At 36.3% G+C, this 21857-nt stretch overlaps 2 protein-coding genes across 2 annotated transcripts in view; one reads left to right on the forward strand and one right to left on the reverse strand.

The window, feature by feature from the left end:
• Ctf4 (Chromosome transmission fidelity 4) lies at positions 1-15738 on the forward strand. Its single transcript, XM_067116315.1, has 18 exons — positions 1-209; positions 3952-4063; positions 4196-4347; positions 5107-5204; positions 6845-7092; positions 7647-7889; positions 8205-8406; positions 9149-9291; positions 9565-9749; positions 10290-10540; positions 10745-10971; positions 11291-11425; positions 11666-11836; positions 12773-12984; positions 13250-13368; positions 14064-14272; positions 14559-14882; positions 15247-15738. Exons 1-18 carry the CDS (start codon positions 130-132, stop codon positions 15433-15435), a joined length of 3300 nt encoding a protein of 1099 aa, XP_066972416.1. The 5' UTR covers positions 1-129; the 3' UTR covers positions 15436-15738.
• LOC136845882 (cytoplasmic dynein 2 light intermediate chain 1) overlaps positions 14528-21857 on the reverse strand; it is a 16402-nt gene continuing 9072 nt past the window's right edge. The window contains exons 3-9 of the mRNA XM_067116321.1: positions 21608-21709; positions 21119-21292; positions 20877-20966; positions 20440-20552; positions 20136-20249; positions 19415-19655; positions 14528-17933 (exon numbers count right to left, since the gene is read on the reverse strand). Of these exons, the coding sequence (XP_066972422.1) occupies positions 17865-17933; positions 19415-19655; positions 20136-20249; positions 20440-20552; positions 20877-20966; positions 21119-21292; positions 21608-21709 (903 nt within the window). The 3' untranslated portion in view covers positions 14528-17864. The remainder of the gene's footprint in view (positions 17934-19414; positions 19656-20135; positions 20250-20439; positions 20553-20876; positions 20967-21118; positions 21293-21607; positions 21710-21857) is intronic.

Raw genomic sequence — 21857 nt, forward strand, 5'->3', positions numbered from 1 at the left:
CTGTTTGTTATGGGAAATGTTGAAAACTGGCGGCAAAGGAATCGTGTGTACCGTAGTGAGAGATTGTCAACAAAGACCTACGCGATTATTTAGTTTTTGTGTCTCAGCCATTAGTTCTTCCAGATCGCCATGACATCCAAAAAGATGAGACCCACGCGGTACGCGCATTATGAAGGCCACACCGACATATGTTATACTGATGATGGCAGGTGAGTCCTTACGTTTGGCTAGGCCGGAATCCTGTGGGAACCTAGATGGGTATCCTTACCATATCTTAACCCAAGGCAGTATTTGGTAAATGTTTGTATGAAATAAAACCCTCATTAACACTTTTTGTTTTTGGATAGCCCACTATTTGGAAGGATTTATGGTAGGCATTGGCTAGTTGGGCTGTGCCCGGCATTCATTAGCATAAGTTTGAATCTTGTAGGATTGTGGACGAGTATCCGTACCCTAATCCTATGTTAAGTACAAGATTTTATTAATTAAAAAATATAAGGCTAACGCTTTTATTGCATGTGGGAAATAATTGGAGGGATTTCTGGTAGGTATTGGTTAGTTGGGCTTTGTCGGTGTTCATTAGCATAGGCTAATACGGTAACCTAGCAAGGTTAGTCTACGGTACTGTATATGAAGAAGTATATTTTAGTTTAACCAGACCACTGAGCTGATTAACAGCTCTCCTAGGGCTGGCCTGAAGGATTAGATTTATTTTATGTGACTAAGAACCAACTGGTTACCTAGCAACAGGACCTACAGCTTATTGTGGAATCCGAACCACATTATGACAAGAAATGAATTTCTATCACCAGAAATAAATTCCTCAAATTCTTCAGTGGCTGGTCGGAGTGTCGAACACTGGGCCAACAGCGTGCTAGCCGAGAGCTCTACCCACCCCTCCAAAGAAGAACTGTAGCTAGGGTGCACTATAATTCTGTGGTCTTATGGGTTTAGTAGCCTAAGCCAGCAAGTATGTATATTTATTAACATTAATTACCACAGCATGTTTCTAGAGATCTGTAGCAAGAATAGCTTACTGTAGCTCTGGTACTGTAGGCTACTTACTTAGGTTATGTATAGGTAAGGTCCAGTAAGTATATCTTATTTAACCAGACCACTGAGCTGATTAACAGCTCTCCCAGGGCTGGCCCGAAGGATTAGATTTATTTTTTTTACGTGGCTAAGAACCAATTGGTTACCTAGCAACGGGACCTACAGTTTATTGTGGAATCCGAACCACAGTATGGCGAGAAATGAATTTCTATCGCCAGAAACAAATTTCTCTTGTTCTTCACTAGCCGCTCGGAGAAAGGTCCAAGCTGAGGTAGATTAGGCAATGTCATCTAAGCCAGATATTGTTAAAACTGTATGGTACCCTCATGGAACTCAGGATGGTAGCCTAAACTCATATCAGTTGATCGTCAAGACTTAGGACTAGCTTAATAGGTCCATGGAGACTGTTAAGGTTTGTGTGTGTGTGGGATGTGGGACAACATTTACCTGTACATCAATATTTTGAAAATATAGGTAAAATTTCAGACTATCAATGTGTCCCACTAGCTTGGACTCTACCAGTTTACAGGCAAATTGAGTGCCGTGTTTAGTGTCTGCTCATTGGGATAAATGTAAAAACATAGGCTAGCAGTGGCGTTTGTAGGAAGAACTTCATATTGGAAAGTGTGTGTAGAAACAAATAGGGTAATTTGGAAGCACTAAAAATATTTAGATTATTAGCGACAAATTTTTTTAAACGATAAAGATGTAGAGTTTCTTCACTGACATGGCAGGAGTGGTCTGTGTATTCATAGGCTAGTAGCTGCAGTGGCATAGGGTAAAAGCTTGGGACGTGAGACACTGTGGCATTCCTCCACTGGCTGTGTTGGACACTTCCAGAAAATGCATTCGAACGCGCCCCCATCAGCATCAGTGAGACTTACACTGTGGCATTCCTCCACTGTTTGGACACTTCCAGAAAATTCATTCGAACGCGCCCCCATCAACATCAGTGAGACTTGTGCCCCCTCAACACAACACGCCGAGACCTCTACATTCATATTAAAGTAACAGTTTTCTCCTAAATTACGAAATAATGGCATATTTCCAATTAAACTGAGGTTTGTTAAGATTTAGCTGTGTGCGGTGCTAACTTACCGGCCATGAGCATCTCGAAACTTTTACTTAAAACACTTTAAAAGTGGACAAGTGACGCCATCCAATATGTGCCGAGTCACTTGTGTAAACAGACTGCCTATTTCCTATGTTAAATATACAAAATATTTGTACCCATAGACGCTGACACCGTTTCCTTGACATTAGTGGTAGAACACTGGCACCAATGGGGCTTGGACGGGAAACTCTGACTAATTTTTGGGACGCCAGAGCGCTAGATAATATTTAAATAACTACGTAGCTAAACACCAGAATAAGGCTATAAATTGAGTAAATGTAATACATGTTCATTATAATTCATTTGAAAATATTTATTGTTGGAGCAAACCAGATTCCTGAGACAAATTTCAGTGCTTTTGCTGTGAACATTATGATGTAGCTATTTTTTGTGCTTTCCTATTTTTTTTATTTATTAATATATATTACAGTGTAATATATATAGCACATACACAGTGTAAGTTTTGTCAATTATAATGGTGTTTTAAGTAATAATTTTGGATTTAAAACCTTTATTTCAGTCCTGTATTTTGACGTCATGGTATCTTGACTCTCATACCAGTTCTAGATAAATTGTCATACTCAACTTTCTTGCATTTTTGCCAAAGTGGTAACACTCATATGCACACATTGCATGTCTCAGATGTATACATTGTAATATGGACTTAAATAAATGAAAAGTCCAAACAACAAAATACTACATTTCTGTTGTAAACAGTTCACTAATGCGTCGTCCGCTCTCGGATGTTTGTGGCAGCCAGATGTACAATAAGGCTGGAAAATTGTTCCGCCACAGTTTCACTAATTTGATGGAGTAAAATATTTTAAACAAACATTCTCACATATTTTAAGTGGTATTTTGAGTGAATTAAGAACAAAATGTGCATAATTACAATTAAATAAGTACTGTTGACCTTCAGTTGTGATGTCAATAAGGATAAAACCATGGATTAAAGGTAAAAATGCATTTCATTTCAACCACATGACAGACGGGAATTCCATGTCTCATATTTTCACTAGTACAGGCAACAAAATGTTTTATCGTGCTGATTACAACTAAAATCTTGAGTAATAACTATAAACATTACATATATATGCAATTAGTGTTCAGTACACTGTTAAATGAGCCCTGGGAAGGAAGTGTCCAATCACCATTCATTTTGTCTCAGTGTTTGTGGGGATGCCATACTGGATTCAAAATTGCCTTCAACACCTATTTTACGAAGAGTTCACATGCTTATTTTAGTTCGTATGGCAGTTTCCTAAAGCTCATTTTGTTAATGAAGCTTCAATCTTTTGAAAGGTTTTCTTCAAGGTTTTATTTTTTGTTATTTCGCCAATTAAATATCAAGTGAAAAGTGAAAATTCTGCCACCCATGTGTCTCATGTCCCATCATTTAACCCTATGTAGGAAGAACTTCATATTGGAAAGTGTGTGTAGAAAAAATAGGGTAATTTGCAAGCACTAAAAAATATTTAAATTGTTAGAGTCAAATTTTTTAAACGATAAAGATGTAGAATTTCTTCACTAACATGTCAGCACTAAAAATATTTAAAGTCGTCTAAAGATGTGTTCATAGTAGCATGTCAGGAGCGTCTGCATATATGGGCATATATGGGAAGAACTTCATATTTGAAAGTGTGTGTAGAAACAAGTTGGGTAATTTGCAGGCACTGAAAAATATTTAAATTGTAAGCGTGAAATTTTTTAAAATGATAATGATATAGAATTTCATTTAATGCATAGTATCATTGCTTTTTAACTTAATGAAAGGTGTTTTTCAGGTACATGATTACTTGTGGGACTGATGGAGAAGTTCGTGTATTTGAAGGACTTGATGATGATGATTGTAAAACCCACGTTGTAGCAGAAAGTGCCCATGCCATAGCTTACAGAGTGAGTAAAAAACAAAAAATTGGTGTGCTTTGTCCTCTCATACTGCACAGTGACTTTATGATGCTGTAATGGCAAACTTTGTACTGCAGTTGTATCTTATTTAATCAATACATATTTGATATTGATTTTCAGGATGGTCGTTTTCTGGTGGCTACGGACAGTAATTTGGTGCAGGCATTCACAATGGATGAGGGATCACCTGATGGAATCATTACACGTTTTACAGCTCCTGCTTCTCACATTGTAGTTAGTCAAGATAACAAACTAGTGGCATGCGCTGGAAGGTTAGTATTGTGTAATCCACAAGAGTACTGTTTACTAGAAAATTGTTCTTTTGTTTATTGATAAAAACTAAAAATGACACATGAGGTATTGGGCAAGCTGAAGAAGATTTGGAAGTAAAATTTCTTGAAATTCCATATAGAAGAAAGATTATGATCTGAATTGCTATTTGGTCATGAATCATAGTACGATAGTGAGATAAATTAAAAGATTTAGTCATTCTGAAAGTCAAGAAGAATATTAGGAGTCAGATTGCAATTTAGAATTAGAAATTATACCAGAATGATATGGAAGTAACATCTGTAGATAAGGTAATGATGAATGAGAGATGGAGATTGCTTGGACATGTCCTTCACACAATGCTGCGAGTTTACTACATGGTGGAGTTAGCTGGTTTTGAGAAGGGAGGCAGAGATTTTTGGGAGATAAAGCAGAGGAAAGTCATGAGTGGCAGAATTTCATAGAGGCCCTTTACTTCACGCAGCATTGGAGGTGTAGATAGATTTTATATACAGTACTGTATACATACACTTGTTCAGCCCTTGGCCACTATCCAAGTGTAAAAGTAGAAGGTACATACCTTGGATTGAGTTTCAGGACAGTATTTAGCATTCAAGGTTGGACTTGTCGTTTCAGTCCCCCTTCATCTTATGCTATTTTTAGCGGTATGGATAAAATGTTAGCTAGTAATGGAAGCATATTGTACAACGTTGAATTAGAAGTTGGTTGTAATTATATATATCTTGTTCCTTTCATTCCAGTGACATGTTAATAAAAGTCCATAATGCAGTTGCATACAAAGATACCATATTGACTGGGCATCAGGCACCTGTCCTTTCTGTAGCTATTGATCCTAAAGGTAAAGTTATTTTTTTGTTTATTTAAAAGATTTTTTATTTTATGATTGGCAATTCTTTTTCTGTGTTAGATTAACTGTTTTTAGGACTAGTTAACAGTAAGCAAATCTTGTAAGACATTTGATCTAAAGTAAATGAAAATAACCTCCCATTTCTTTCAAAATAAGACAGAGAGATAGATAAAAAATGACAAGAACTGTAAAATCAGTTTATGTATTTTAGAAGGTTTAATCACAGGAGTTATTTTGAAGAGTAAAGAATCTTTACAGTATACTTATCTCAGTGCAAAGTATTATCATACCTAATGCGTTATTTTCATATTCAATGTGGCTATTTAGACTATTAATGTGTTGTGGTTCACATTTCTAATATTCATTGTCAAAGTAGGTTTTCCCATTTTTCTCTTTAGGTGAATTTTCTCTTCTGTTTCCCCAACTTGTATAGCTCCATTTTTAGAGGCAGCTTTCACTTCTTGCAGAAATAAACCTTTTTTTCTTGTTTCTGTTTAGGTTTTCTGTTTTGATATTCACCCTCTTTCCATTTTTTAGGTCTTAGGCAAGACCCTGTTTATCATCTGCAATGTTGACTTTTGTACTTAATATCTTATACAAGTGAAGTGATCTTATACATCACCAAGGTGTAAAGACTGCTCTTTTCAAGTTTGAGCTAAGAGCAGTTTTTAATAATATAAAACTGGTTTTTCATGCAAACTAACTGTCTTAGAAATCCCTCCATTGCAGTCAGTGGTGATTCCCAGAGTCATTCATTTGTTTACAAAAGAATGTCACAAGGAACACATGTACATAGCCACCAGCCACCTTATATCTCTTGCACTTATAAGACAGTTGTGAGACCAGCATGGTAGGAAGGTTGGAATTTTTGCAGGATTAATGCATTTGTGGTTGTTCTTAGCAACCCCATCAACATTATAAAGGCCTGATTTGCTGTACTGTATATGTGGGAAGCTGAGTCAATGTTCCAGATTGTTGCCAAAGGTCTGATGGTTCCAGGAGAGCTCTTGTGAAGAGGAAAGTGTTCATAAAGATGCAAACTGTATCAGTGGCCCTTTGGCCTCTGCATCTGTACAAGCCAAGCTGTATAGGTTATGGAGTCATTTTTCCTGTGCCCATGTGACTGGGAAGCTTGTATTTCTGAGAGGTGACTGAACTTGCTTTGCAGTTGTTGCATTCTCGTACACAAAACGCGCAGCAATGGGACAGTACGTCTCTTGTAATGAGTTACTCCGTAACTATGAGATGAAAGTTTGTTTACTTTGTCAGTAAACACTAATTTTTCTTAGAAATCAACTACATTTTTCCAAATATTCAAATCTTCCATCTTTTAATATTGAGATGAGTTTTCAGTCAAATGAGTGCTGAGACTTCTTGCTCACCATGTGCAGCTGTGACTACTTTGTTAACAAGCCTCAATACACACACACACACACACACACACACACAGTTTCTCAGTTGAAGATGTCCCTGTTATAAGCAAACCTTTGTATATATAGGAAAAATACTGCTTTTAAGAAAAATTAAAGTTTTAGTGTGAAGCTGGTTTGACCTTTTGCTGCTGAATTTTGAAGTCTTTGTGCATTCTGTATAAAGTAGTTGTTAATTAACTTCAGCAATTCTCTCTGTAGGTGAGTATGTCGCTTCTTCATCGTGTGATGGCAGTGTCAGGGTTTGGGATGTGAAAACTACTGCTGTCATTGCATCATGGGCCATTTTACCCAAAACTAATAATGTTTCTTCTTCGCGGACCCTGTGCCGTCTCTCATGGTCCAAGGATGGGAGTTTTCTCTGTGTTCCAATAGAGCAAGAGATCCGTTTGTATGAACGAGATTCTTGGGAAATTAAGCACAGATTGACAGATAATTCTATTAAGCAGGTAAGCACTAATGTACTTCATTATCCAAGAGGTTTAGCTCTTAGCTACTGGATTTAGCACCATTTGCAGAGTGGTATTTGTAGTAAATGCAAAAGAAGTATTTTTGAAAGGTAGTGTGGCAAATCCACTTACTCACATTTCTAGACTCCAAGTGTCCACTTAGAGGATTTTTTCTAGAATAAGTTAAAATTAGAGCAAAATAAGTGACAAAAGGAACCAAGCAATTAGTTGGTTAATGACAGAAAGCAACAGTAAAAGACAGGGAGCAATGCTTTGATGAACTTTTGGAGTGGTCTGATGTCTGTTATGCAAGGCACTTTGTAAGCAGTACCACTTGCAGGGACAGATGCGCAGGCTCCAAGAAAATATGTTAGTAGTTTTTCTCCTGAGCCCTAAACCCAAATACAAAGCCCCTAAATGAAGGTCCCTAATCATATAAAATATTAGAAGGAATGCCTTTAACTATAGGATTTCAAATGGTTACGTAATGAAAATAGAATGTTGGTACTCCTATCCTGTATTTAGTCAGTACTCATGATTTTTTTTCCTCACAGACCATTTCAGTTGTTGCAGTTTCAAAATGTGGCGCATTCATTGCTGGAGCCTGTATGGATGGATTCATTGCTATTTGGAATATGGCTAACCATCAAACCATCTTGAGTGAACAACATCCAAAGTCACTGCCAATATGTGGGTTAGCATGGAATCCAAGTGGAAAGAAAGAGGTTGGGTTTGTCAATGTGGATGGCCAGCTGGGAACAATTGAAAACTTTGATGATAGTCATGTCCCAACTAATGTAAGTGTTTCACTTAGTTTTAGTAGTGTTGTACAACCCTAGAACCCCAAATAGACTTTAAATTAATGTGAAAATATATATAGAAACATTTTATTTTATTGCTGTAGGACTGTACATAATGAACTGAGTCTCCTCCTGAATACTGTATAGTACTGTAGTGTGTCAGTTGACAATGTAAGAAAGCTTTTTGAATAAAAGTTGTATGAGTATGATTTTGAGTGATAAAAAAATTGTGATTATTATTAGTTCTGAAATAACTTTGATTTCCCAAGAGGAGTTGAGGATGTATGAATTAACATGCTTATGCAATGACAGGATAGCCATAGTATTCAACAAAATGGAATGGTGAATGGGGTCAGTAATGGTGAAGACTTTCCGCCCTCGGATGTTGATATGAATGATGACGTAGATGATGAGGATGAGTTTTCCATCTCAAAGATCAAGTCTAAATTGGGCTTCGCTGATGATGAGGCAGGCACGTATATCGGACTACCATCTGCAGACAATCCAGATATTGGTAAGTTCATTTCTGTGATGCTTTTACATTCTGTAGAAGGAGAAATTTTAAAGAAAATCTCTTTATAGAAAAATTTACAAACTAACAATGTGTGTAGTTGTGCATGAATAAAATTTTAAAAGAAATTTGTTTAACTCATGGTGACCACAATACAGCCTCCCATTATACAATAAATTAATGTAATGGGTGTCATCACAACCCTTTTTTAACTCTAAAATGTAAACAATATTGAGCTTGAAATTCTGTAAGAGTAACTATTTTTATGTTATCTTAGAAAATATTTCTTAATTAGGATCAGGATATTTTTATTTCATGTGATATTTTATATTCTGTATTTGCTACTGGAGGAGATAAGCCATTATGATGACATAAACTAAGGGTTTTGAGTATCAGCATTGGTCACTGAGTGTGAATTCTTTTAGAGAAAAGAAACAACTCCCATGTTTGGTGTAGTTCAACATACTTCTCACTCTGATGTAGAAATTGCAGCTGGAACTCCAGACCTAAGTCTTATGTGGAGTATAAATTTCATTGCTATTTTGTAGTCATTGAATTATTGCTATCAAGTAATTTAAACAGCCTATAAATTAAATCAGAATGGAACAAACTTAACACACATATAACCCTTCAAAAGGATGATAATTAAAGTTCCTGGTTTGTCACTTAGAATGGTTAAGTGTGCGTGTTAAGTTCTTGGTTTTCTACTTTTAAAGGCCAATAACACAGACTGATATTGTTTCAGCTTCCAAGGATGCAGATGATGAAACCTCAAGTGTCATTACCTCAAAAGTGGAACCTCCTCCAGCACCAGTTGTACAGCTCCCGGAAGTGCAAAAACCTTTCCAGCCTGGTATGTCACCAGAGTTTCTCAATGACAGATATATGGTGAGTTGTTTTAACCCAGAATCAGTCTCTCTCTCTCTCTCTCTCTCTCTCTCTCTCTCTCTCTCTCTCTCTCTCTCTCTCTCTCTCTCTCTCTCTCTCTCTCTCTCTCTCTCAAGGTGACTATAGTTCTGATGCTGACATTGCTGTAATATAGCAGTTGTAAAGGTAATTTCTACAAATCTCCACTCATCTCCAGCCTCCTGTCTCAGTGTTTCTTATAATTGATATTGTACTAAAAAAACCATTTTATTAAAAGGATAATTAATTTTGCAGGTGTGGAATAACGTTGGTATTGTTCGACAGTACACCAGTGAAGATGAAAGTACCATTGATGTGGAATTTCACGACACATCTGTCCACCATGCTTTACATCTTAACAATAATGCAGGCCACACTATGGCAGCATTATCTAATGAAGCTTTAGTGCTGGCATGTGAGGCACAAGAAGACCAACCAAGGTTTGTGTCCTAAGAATTAATTACCATTAGTTTGTTGTACAGACCCACCATTTATTTAGTTGTCCTATTTGCTAGGCTTCACAAAAACCTAGACACATTATTCCTAAAGACAAGATCAACCTCTTATGAAAAATTAATTCATCTAGAACTGGAGATCGGTGATGAACTATGCGTTTGATGAGTATGGAGATGTCCGGCCCACACACTAGACTCCCCTTTCAGTGCCTCAGTACGCTTGGTAATCTTGGCTCTTGACCATAAGATCTAGGCTAGTGCTGTAAAACCCAAGCCAGAAAATGAGACAGTGCATTGAAGTGGTTCTAAGAGTATAGTTCTCACACCTGCTTTGGCTCTACACAGGGAAAGAAATTTAATTTCTTCCCTGGAAAAAAATATGTGAGGTTACTGGAAGGTTTGTGTGGAGTTCACTTCTCTTGCTAGTGAAATATCTTTAGTAATCTGAGTCTCCAGTTACAGCTGTATTTTATTGTTGTATCCATTGTGTATTACATGTTAATGTATATTTATCTTTCTTTTTAGCAAGTTAGTAGTGCAAAACTTTGCAGCCTTTGGTAACTCAAGTAAAGAGTGGTTTGTGGATATGCCATCAGAAGAAGAAATAGTTGCAATTTGTATCGGGACAGGATGGCTAGCAGCAGCAACAGATAAACGTAATCTTCGAGTATTTTCTACTTCTGGAATTCAGCGGGACTTAATCAACATTCCTGGAGCTGTTGTTTGTTTAGCTGCAGCAGAGGACCAGTTAATGTTCATTTACCACACTGGAATGGGTAAGTCTGTGTTCTTATTTATTTAAGGTGTAATGATTCCTCATATTGTACATACATACTTCATTTCTTTCTAGCCAGACTCACTGTAATCTATGGCTCTTGTGCTCTTTTCATCCTTGCATTTGTAACATTCCCATTTAGGTATAAAATATCTAATTGATTTTCCATTCATATGAGTTAATAAACACACTTCTTTTCATTTAGGTGCATCTGGTGACCAAAGTATGGCAGCAGTGATCTTGCACATAAATGGTGGTAGACATCTCTCCCCCATGTCCTGTCATGTTCCACTATCTCCTCGCTCATTCTTAGCTTGGGCTGGATTTTCCGATGAAGGAACCCCTGTAATAATGGATAGTGCAGGGATAGTCCACATCATGCACCTGAAATATGGCCCTAATTGGACAAGCATCTTGAATACCAAAAACCACGTAAGTCTGTTTTCAAGTGCTGTTACAGTGTAGTCACATAGAATAATTTTATAAGTTTTTTAACGAAATTTATCGTAGCTAATGAGGTTTGTTTCCATATATTAGCAGGATTACTTGATAACTAGTGAAGGAACTTCTTTTAAGAGTTCATTTTACTATCACAGTAACTATTCTAGCACAATTTAGTGTATGGTTAAGATGGATGTAGAAGTTTTTAGCAATTTTCTTTTATTGTTGTCACATGTATTTCATTTCAAGAAAACTATTGGTTAATGCCAAATTAGTTTTTGGTTTTCTGATTCGAGATATTTCTTTGCAGACTCGTGGAAAGAGTGACCATTACTTCCTAATAGGAGTCAGTGAAACACAGAGTAATGTTCGGTGCATCTTGTGTAAAGGCAGCAGATATCCACCAGTTCTACCAAAACCTCATGTGTCCCTTATAAATATGCAGGTGATAAGCCATGAAAGTGTTGTAGTTGCACTGAAATATTCATTTTTATGTAGATAAATAATTTATTTCTTGTTGAAAATATTTGTAAGCAGTAAATTTGACATCTTACTCTATCATTTGAAAGCAAAATGTAGATTTTGCTAACATACCATTAAAGTTTGCTTTCAATGAATGTTTTGCATGTGGTGAATATAATATCAACTTTTTTGACACTGTATGTCATGGTGAACTTGCTTTCAGGTACCAATCTGTGAGCTAGAAACAGAAAAGGGAGGTTTAGAGGAGAAGATGATACGGACCAATCTTCAGCTCAATACTATGGAGAGACTGAATCGCCTAGGATTTGAAGTTGACCATTCAAAGAATGAGGCAGACAAAATCTTGAAGGAGGCCATGATTAAACTGTTTGCAGTAAGATTGTCATTACTCACCTGTTGATGAAAAATTATTAGTTTCTGTTAAGTAGCTTTAGATATTACTGTAGTGAATAAATTTGATATGTTTTTGTACATTGAGAACTTGATAGAAATAATGTCGTAAGCATTCTCTTCAATCTCCCAACTATGGAGACTAGAATAACAGTTCCTTTTTGAGAACTAGGATTAGTATGGTAGTTAATGTATGTCCAACTAAGTGCCATTTTTATGATTAATAAGGGCTGTTATGAGGAAGCAGGAAGGACAGCTGCTGCCTAGCACAACCATATCCTGTAGTCTAGAGGTCTCATGCCATAATACACTCACTGGATGCCTGGAAGTCCTAGGTCTCTTCAAAGAAGTCTTAGACAAATGTACAGCTTACAAAAATCTCAGTATGACTAGTAGATCCCTTTTCAGCCACAGAAGGAATAGTTTGGCAATCCTTTTATCTCTGTCAGTTGACAATTCGTTTAGAATACCCAGTTAAGAAAAGCTTGTATATCAGCCACGTCTGATGCGTCAACAAGACCTGGAACCTGAGATGGTAAACTATACAGCAACAGGTTGGAGGTGTGGGGTTTTCAGCTAAAGCAGCTGAGGTTGTCACCAGACTTCAGACACTACCCTCAGTGTCTGCCAAGTGATGTGGAACCATTCCTGTTGTTGATGTATATAGGTGTGTCAGCCCAGTCAATTCCTATATTCATGATAACCTGTTTGACATCCAGTAATCTCTGTCTTTGAGAGCCAAAATTGTAGAGAAGATGCATTATTCTCTGGGAAAAATGTAGATATATTTGAAAGTTGACCTTTCTCTCTTCAGATAACTAGCCTATACAGTATTCAGTTGTTTTTCCATTTTAGATAAGTATATACTAGGGTCTTTAGCAATATGAAAGGTGTTTTATAATGAAATTTTATTTTTCAGCTGGCATGCCGTACAGAGAGAGAATCCCGAGCTGTGGAGGTCTGCCAACTGATGCCATCATATCATACAGTTCAGCTGGCAATCAAATATGCTGGTAAATTACATCGTTTACAGTTAGCAGAACGTTTGGGTGAAGTAGCTTCTGCTAAAATGGAAGAGGAAATCGAAAGGGATACTCGCGAGAGAAACAGAATGGCAGATGATTTTCAGTTGTAAGTTTTTACAGCTTATGTTCAAATTCATCAGAAGTGAAGGAATTACATAGAAAGGAAAATGGTCACTAAATTTTACAGAAATCATTCTGGTCTTGCTTTTATATTTGCAGATATAAAAGATATTTTATACTCTTGTTTGCTACAGATGGCTTTAGATATGAATTGTGAAAGCTGGTTTGCTTATAACAGGATTCGACATATTTCAGTCTATTCATATTGAGATTGGAAGACAGGTTTCACTGCTAATCCTTGTTGTCTCCAGGTATGGTGGCGGTATTGGCGGTGGAATGAGGAGGTATCAGAATCAAGAGTCAGATGAAGAGGTGGAAGAAGTCCAAGAAAATACTCCAGAAGATGAAAGTGAAGAGCAAGGCACTCATGGTAATGGTTTCATTACAATTGTTGCAGTCTAAATGTCCCAAACATTTACATTAATATATCTTGTAGACAGAAGTAGCAGAAGAGCAACTGTTGATGCATGCACACCTTAGATCCGTGGGTAGTTAGTAACTATAGTCTTTGTTCATGTGCTTGTGGTTTTAGCAACACAATTATGAGAACCACTTACCCTTTGCTTTGTCCTTGTCACTTTCTTGTTATCATCAAGTAGTTCTATTCCTTCTTTTTCTCCTTATGCCCTAAAAAGTGTCTTAATAGTGACTTACAGATTGTGTATAGCTAGCTTCCAGTAAATACATCAGCATATTTTGTCCTTTTTTGAATTTTAGGGCTGTCTTTAATTAGGGGAAGGGCAAATGTTAACAATGACAGTCAAGTGATCATTCTAAATTGTTTAATAAATGTAAATACTGTATGTGACAAATATGTTATTGTCGGTATTCATTTTGTGTAATAACTTGTGCTCGCAAACCAGTTCTGGTTATTAGTCAGTTGATGGTAGTGGATGCCTTGGGAGCATCTCGTTACACTGGATAAAAGCTCTGAAGCCTTAATTGGCCTTATTTTATGGTCCATACACTTAAGTAGCTATGTAGAGAATGGTCCTAGCTTCTATTATTGTGAAGTTTAATATATGTGATTAGCTGTTAAATGATGATGGTTTTTTTTATTTTTAGATAACCCTCTATTGGCTGCTGCAGTTCGCAAGGAAGGCAGCACTCCCAAGTCAAGTATGTTAGTTTCTCCATCAACTAAAAATCCCTTCAAGAAAAATACTACTCCTGGCTCACTAAGTAGCAAAAGAGGAATTGATATCATAGATCAGTTCAGGAAATCACAAAAGAAGGAACACACTCCTGTTCTGAGACCACTTGTTAAGAAACAGGTAAATCATTTATTGTCCTGGAAATTATGAAATCTCTGTTAAATATTTCAGTGATCTGAAACCTCTTACCAAGAACCTATGGTAAATTTTTTAGTTCGTAGGTCTCTAGGTTCTGATACTCTTGTTAGTATGTTGGTAACTGTTCTTGGGAATCAGTAATGTGAAAAAGCAGTTGTACCAAATATGGATGTTTGAAGTAACATTTTATTATGAACAGTTATTTGAAATATTGGAAATAGGTTAAGGAAACAAGATTATATTCTCACATTTTATTTTTCTCTGACAGAGTAAACAGACCACATTAAAGAAGAAGGCTGTTGAAGATGATGCCACAACACCATCTGGCAAGGAAAACAAAGATGAAAATGTACAGAGGGCATTGTCACCAGTTAAGTCCATAAACCCATTTAAGAAGTCTGACGACAATGCTTCGCAGCCTGTGAAGTCAGATGCTTCATCAGAAGTCCCAGTGAAAAAGAAATCTGCACTTCAGCTTTGGTTTGCTGATAATGAAGACGAAGTAAAGCTAAAGTTTCCAGATGCTACTGAAGGAGAACTCTTGGCAAAAGCTGCTCTGGTGTTTAAAGATGTAGATAATGACACAAAGCAGGTAAGTGATGATTTGAAACATAAAGTTAGTTTCATGTTCATTTATCATTAAGACAAAGTTGTGTTTAGGTCTCTATTGCCATCCTATATGTAAGATTCTTTTCACGAAGATTGTAAGAAAAATAACTGCTGAGTAATAAGGCTTCAGTTATTAATATAAAATATCATCACAGCTTTGCCGTCCTGTTGTCTGTGATGAGTCAGTTTAAAATAGAAATACACCAATTGAATTATATTAGGAGTTAAGACATACTACAGTATTTTTGCTCATAATGAAATATTTTAACTTTTCCTCAGCAGTTTTGAATATAAATTCATATACTCAAACCAGTGTTTTGTGAACTGAGATGTAATGTCTCTTACAGAAATACAAAAACATGGCAGCTGCTCCCCCTGTTACTCCAGTTGTAGCTACCTCTCTTGAGTCTACCCCTACCAATGAAGAGAAGAAGAGAAAAATGGATGAACCTGACAGTCAAGATCCACATGTAGACAAAAAACTCAGGGGATCAGGAGTACAGAAGTTGGCAGCATTTGCCTTTAATAAATCTTAACCCCCATAGATTATGATAGTATAAACAGTATTTTTGTTTTCATAGAAAAACTCTACCTGTGATTACTGTCGTACTGTATATATAGAGAAATAAGTTTTTCAAACTTGTACTTTTTTGGTGTTTATATGTATAGAACATTTATGTATTGGAGAAATTTCTTTGTTATACATATTTTCATCATTGTCAACAGATCTGTGATTGTATTTTTTAAGTATACTTTTAACCTGCAAGTTTGTTGGCTTGCAAACTTTTTAATGTACATTATTTTTCATTGTCATAATTGTTAAGAAATTTTTTATATATTCATTTCGTTGATTTATCCTCCGGCACTCAAGGGATTTACAGGGCTGTAGTGAACTTTAATCATATGTCATTCATTAATAAACCATATTTATTCAGTCCAGCTAGCACACAAGGGAAGCAGTGCAATTAATCACTGATACATTTGTAGGCACCTTAGTCTGGAACGTTCCATCAACATTTAGTACTTTGAAAGCCAGTCGACTAGATGGAAGCAGAGGACATTGTATAACCCATAAATATTATGCTGTGCTTTTGAATCATTGGCTGATGTAACTTCAGCTTTCTGTTCACCTTTTTTCTTTGCCATTCAGTAATTATTTCACCACTTACATAGGGCTGCAGTAAAGCTTTTAATGTGGTTGTGTAATTATTCCTTATTTACAGTGTCCTTTTTCAGTTTTAAAATTGTTCAGGATTTTTTAAGGACATTCAACCTCATATAAACGAGACCAGCTTGATCACTTATTGAAGTTGATAGTAAATTTGTACTAAAATATATGAAAAAAAGAGATTTGAATTTTGAAATACTGTATGAGGACTTACAGCATTTTTCACTGGCTAGTGTTATTTAAAGCAATTGTTCAAATTTGTGCAAGTTGCTGATAATTGTATGGAAGGCTCAATCTAAGTTCAACTTGATAGAGAGCTTAAATTCTTTCGTTGTTACTAGTCACTTAGTGCATTCCTGTAAATCAGAACATGTACTTGTCCATATTTGTCCCAAAAAATGTGCATATATTCCTGAACATCATGACCTGGGCACAATAGAAAAATTAGGCAAAGGTCTATAAAGTAATTTACACTAATGGTTCAAAATCTCTGTATCAGGTGTAAGATTTGCTGCCATGCCACCTAATCAAACAAGCCAGTTCTCTGCCAAACATTGCCTCAGTTTTCACAACAGAACTGTGTGCAAAAAATTCAGCACTAGATGATTTTTAATATGCCACCACAGATGTATTTTCAGTGACCTTGGAAATGCTATCAAAACCCTCTGAACTCTTATTCTAAAATTTCTTTAGTACAAAAAAGAAAAGCATAAAGTGTGTGCAAGAAATTATCCAAAATGCCTGGGACTGGTAGTTTTTTGGATTTTCAAACAATTATTACATCTATAAAATGGGACAGCATGTGGTAGAACTTAAACCAAAACATGGTGTCGACTTACATGTCATAATAGAGGTTCCACTTATCTTAAAGGCAGTTTTATACAATTTATTATAATTTTTTTGTATACATACAGGTTATGGCATCAGTCATGTTGCTTTGCAGGGATTTGTATGTGGAGGTGAATTCAGATTTCAAGTAAAATTAATGTTTGCTATTACTGCTTACATAAAGAAAGTAAATTCAGCACTAATGTTTTCATCACCATCATTATCACTTCCAGTGCTGTGTTATGCCAAGGGCCTATGCAATTCTGCCACTCATGTCTATCCTGTGCTTTGCCTTCCATGTATCTCCACTCGTCTCAAGCTTCCTTTCTCAAAGTTTTCATCCCAGTAGGTCTGAGTCTTCAACTCCTGTTGCCCACGGGAGACCAACTGACAAGTATATCAGGAGTGAGAAGGATATCCTATTAATGACATCACTATGTGAAGGTATGTTCAGTAAACTACCACTCCAAGTATGTTGGTTTGATTAAAAGTTGTGTATCCAGGTATTTGTTTAAAAACAAAGAATGGTATCTGATTGCAGGTAAATGTAATGAAAACTGGAAAAAGGTAAACATTATATGTTACACTTTTTCAAGTCTAATTTCATATTTACTGAAGTCTGTGTCAAGTCAAAGAGTCTACCTGTACTGTATTAATAACATTTACCGAAACACTCATCCCGTGTCAAGTCAAAGAGTCTACCTGTACTGTATTAATAACATTTACTAAAACACTCATCCCTAATTAAATTAACAGTTTTCTAGGCACTGATGTTACAGATGTAAGTCTTATGACTAATCGATGAGCAAATTTGGTTATATTATAGTATGGAAAATCACTTGCATGTTTTTTAGGAAAATTTTTAGCAACACTTTAATTCTCTCAACTTCCATTGGCAGGCAAAAAATCTAATGAGAAACATTTCATGGTGAGTGCTATACTTTATCATAATATATTCCTTGTAGAATTTCATGACAAGTCTAGTTCAGCCCATCTTGCATTGTTACGTCCCACTTCTCGTCGAATTCGCTCCAGTTCCTGAAGAAATCAAGAAAAATTAGTGGTGTTGCATCCTGAGTATTTTGTTACTGTTTATATACAACAATGTGTATTATTGTTCGTACACCCCAGCCACTTTTTCTAAAACAGTATGGTTAACACTCTGCAAAAGTCCCAGTGAAAAATATTTAATCTAGTAATGATGCCTTTTTATTACAGAAAGGCAGGAGAGAAATTAACTTTGCTGGCATAAAATTCAGTAAAATATATAATTCAGAGGGCAGTTCATTAGTCTTGCATGATGCAGTATGTTTGCATATCTTGCTTAATTCTTAAAATTTTTGCAGAAAACTAGAGGTTTTCTAATTGGTTAACTTCTGCTTACAGTTTGGACTATTTTTCTTTTAAAATTATGAATTAGCATTATTCATCTTTGAAATGACAGGCTTCAGAGTCAAACCTTCTAACTGCGAATCATAAACTATATTTTCTGTATACAGTACTACTAAATAATTGGCGTAAATCGCAATGAACTATCTATCACTTGAATTTTGAAATGCAATGCATCCTAGTTTTGCATGGGTGTAACACTAATTGCATATCTCTAATACAGTACTGTACTTCGGGCAAATGTTCAATTGCGGAAAGCTATAGAAATTTATCGGTTAACTTGTACTCTCTATTTGAACTTTCTATTCTTGTGGTTTTCTTTTTGGGCAAACTATGTCAAAGTGCAGCTATCCTGCTGTTACATCAAAATCTGCTTCGTGTCGTAGAATGTAAATTCACATAGACTACCTATCAAAGAAAAAATGCTATGCAAAAATGTGGTGAGTGACAAAGCAATTGAATCTGGGATAGGCATGATACGACAGTGTTTTAAGAATAGTGTTCCAAGACTCAGTAATGTCAACATAACTAAAGCAGAGTAGTCTTCTTTTTTTTTTCAATTGCAAGGAAAGCATAAAAAATATGCCAAATTACTGGACAATGTTCCCATTAAAATTATAAGCAGAAAGCAGAATCTTTAGAGCTAAAATTCACTTACAACGCATCCGGGTAGGAGGTATAAGCTAAATGAAATTAAACTGAAATGAGCTTTCAAAAAACACTTAAAATGTGAAAGGGGTAAATTATTACTATTATTCAGAAGATGAACCCTATTCGTATGGAATAATCCCACAGGGGCCATTGACTTGAAACTCAAGCTTCCAAAGAATATGGTGTTCATTTGAAAGAAGTAGCAGAAGGTAATGGGAAACAGAAAGAAATCACATTAATGTAGAAGAAATAAATTAATAAATGAAAAAAGGTTGGTAATTATTAAAATACAAGAACTGTATTAGGGTAGTAATGCATTGCATCTTCGCTTAACTTCTAAAGTTCCAATTTAAACTAAAGTTTTCATTTTCCAATATAAAAAAATTACTGGCCATGCTTTGGAGGTGCATAAATTACAGAAAACAAGTAGGCTAATGTCAGTCAGTGTTCATCTCATCATCAGCTGTAAGATCCCATACCTCGTCTTTCTGCGCCCTTAGGTTATCCACATCAGCCTCTGCGTAGCTGGGATCACGCCCTGGGTCCTCTGGCAGCGCAGACTTCTTCTCGTTCTTTTGTGGGAATTTGGCGGTAAATGTGTGCTTCCATGTGTCATAAGTCATGGCGTGTGATTCGTCGACATTTCCGTTGATTGTGTTGAAGTTATCGCTCCCAGCGGGTATTAATAGAGGCTTGTTGTAGTCTTGTGACAAGTTTTTGCTGTAGAGTAAAGAAACAGGGAAAACAGACTTTATTTGACAGGTAAATGTTTTCAAAAAGGTCACTCGAGATTTTAAAGTGATCGAAGGAGCGCTGGAGGCAGTAGGTTCAACGTACTCATTTGTATGGTTATTTTCTATTGCTGTTAATCAGAGTTTAGAAGGAAATGAAAGAACAAATCTGAGTAAACGCATATGCTTTACAACCAGTGCTATAAAAGGTGATTTCATTTCCACAGTGTCATACATTGGGACTGTACAGTTAACCTCGAGTTTAAGAGCAGAGTATTAAAGTAAATGATAACTGCTTAATTTTTTTTCTATTTTTTATAATTTTTATACATTAAATGTTCTAATATAACCAGCATGCTGAATAACTTGAAGATCCATTACACTGAAAATAGTTAAGACTCCCTGGAGAATTATATTTATTTTGTAAATTGTACGTTATGCTAAGAAATACTGTATATACCTCACCTACCTGTCAGGACTTCCAAAAGCATAGTGACTCAGGAGTTCCTTGGCCTTTTTAACCAGCCCAGCATCACGGGCAGAGAAAAACTGCAGAGATGCCCCTAGACTGTGAGCTACAAACCTTGAAGTAAATAGTTTCATTATATAGTGATTATAACAGCAATTGAAGTTAATTTACAAGACCTTCACCACTAAACAGAGGAACCACTCTAGGCCTTATAAGTAATAAGCTACATTTTTGGAAATTATCAACTGAATTACTGTTTTTTTTTAATAACAGGAAATACAGGCCAGTACAAATAAACACGTACCTAAGAGCACGACATATGACCTTTTTGTTCTCGGGTTCCATGTCTTGAAAAACGTCATATTTCCCGCCAAGGATCACAAGAGGTACCAGGAAGGGGGAAATGAGTGCTTTGTCCTAGATCAGAAAGGAGGTAAATAATCTTTTTTAAACATGCTTTGCCAAGAAATGGTTTAATTACCAACCAGTTTCATAAGTGAATGTTAACAAAATGCATTCCTTTTAAGACACAATGCCAAAATCTATCTTGGAGGGTTGGGGCCACCCATGCTAAGTAAGTAGCCTACATAAATTTACCAGTCCCGTTGATTTCATCATTAAAAAAAAACATATAAATAAACACTGAAATTCATCTTGGTATTTATCATTTCCCATTTGAGCCATTATCACAGGGTTCAGGTGGAATTCAGATGTAAATATTCGGCACTTAATTACACTCACCTGGTGATCTTCACCTATTCTCATCCAGGCAGCTGCAGACAGTTGTTTTTGCATCCCAGCTTGTTTTCCTACAACGGCCTTTATTTCTGCCTGAGAAAATTATATATACAATGAGAAGGGAAAGTGTTCGTGAACTTGTATCACTTTAAAAACAAAACCAATGGCGAAGTTTAAAATACGAACGACGACAACAGTCATTTACCAACGGAACAAACCTCCATTTGCAAACTAACAGAACGCACCTCCAACTGAGAAACAAGCGCTTCAAGATCCGTCCAGATCGTCTCAGGTCGTGAAAGGTCAAGCATCAAGATCACGGCGAGGTTCGGGATGACCCTCGACGTGAGGGGAGCCGCCAGCAGCGAGGTGAATAGAGCTCCGCCTCCAAGTTCCCACAGGTGGCAGACATCCTTTACCTGGTGATAGGAAGCTTTTGGGTAAATGTTTTTCATAGGACCCTCAAAAATAAGAGACATCACTTCCACTTAGCACCAACTATAAAGTTGTTCAATGCTGTCTAACGTTCCTATCGGCCACTATAATGGTTTTTGTAACCTATGATCATGATTTTAAGATATTTATTTAATTCTTTATTTCTAACCAAGGTCCGAAAAATGAAAAAAAAGGAAGGAAGAAGTTAGGAAATAAAATAGGACAACTCTAAACCTTGTAATAGATAAAAAAAAACTCATGAACAGTGTAGGCCTAAGACCGACCTCTACAGAACTTACCAAAGTTTTGCCGGATTTTCTTCCATAGGTGTATTCAAGGGCGAGGGTGTTTCTGGGCGGTTCCTCCCTGTCTAGGAATCTCTGCAGTAACGTTGTTTTTCCCTGAAAGAAACTACATTTTGTTGTTTCTGCATAGTGGAGGTTAATCCAAAAGGAAGGATGTGATACAAATGCTTATTGAGAAAAAAAACCTATAAGAGAAACTGTCAGAGAATTTCAAAGCATTTCAGTAGCGAGAAACAGCCACAAC

Source organism: Macrobrachium rosenbergii, chromosome 14 (assembly GCF_040412425.1).
Source record: "Macrobrachium rosenbergii isolate ZJJX-2024 chromosome 14, ASM4041242v1, whole genome shotgun sequence".
Lineage (NCBI taxonomy): Eukaryota > Metazoa > Arthropoda > Malacostraca > Decapoda > Palaemonidae > Macrobrachium > Macrobrachium rosenbergii.

What these genes read in the sequence shown, in the direction of transcription:
- Ctf4 (XM_067116315.1), top strand. Translation starts at nt 130, where the DNA reads ATGACATCCAAAAAGATGAGACCCACGCGGTACGCGCATTATGAAGGC. An exon ending in CCCATGCCATAGCTTACAGA is followed by an intron (nt 4,064 to 4,195) that starts GTGAGTAAAAAA and finishes ATTGATTTTCAG; the next exon opens with GATGGTCGTTTTCTGGTGGC. An exon ending in TCTTGAATACCAAAAACCAC is followed by an intron (nt 10,972 to 11,290) that starts GTAAGTCTGTTT and finishes ATTTCTTTGCAG; the next exon opens with ACTCGTGGAAAGAGTGACCA.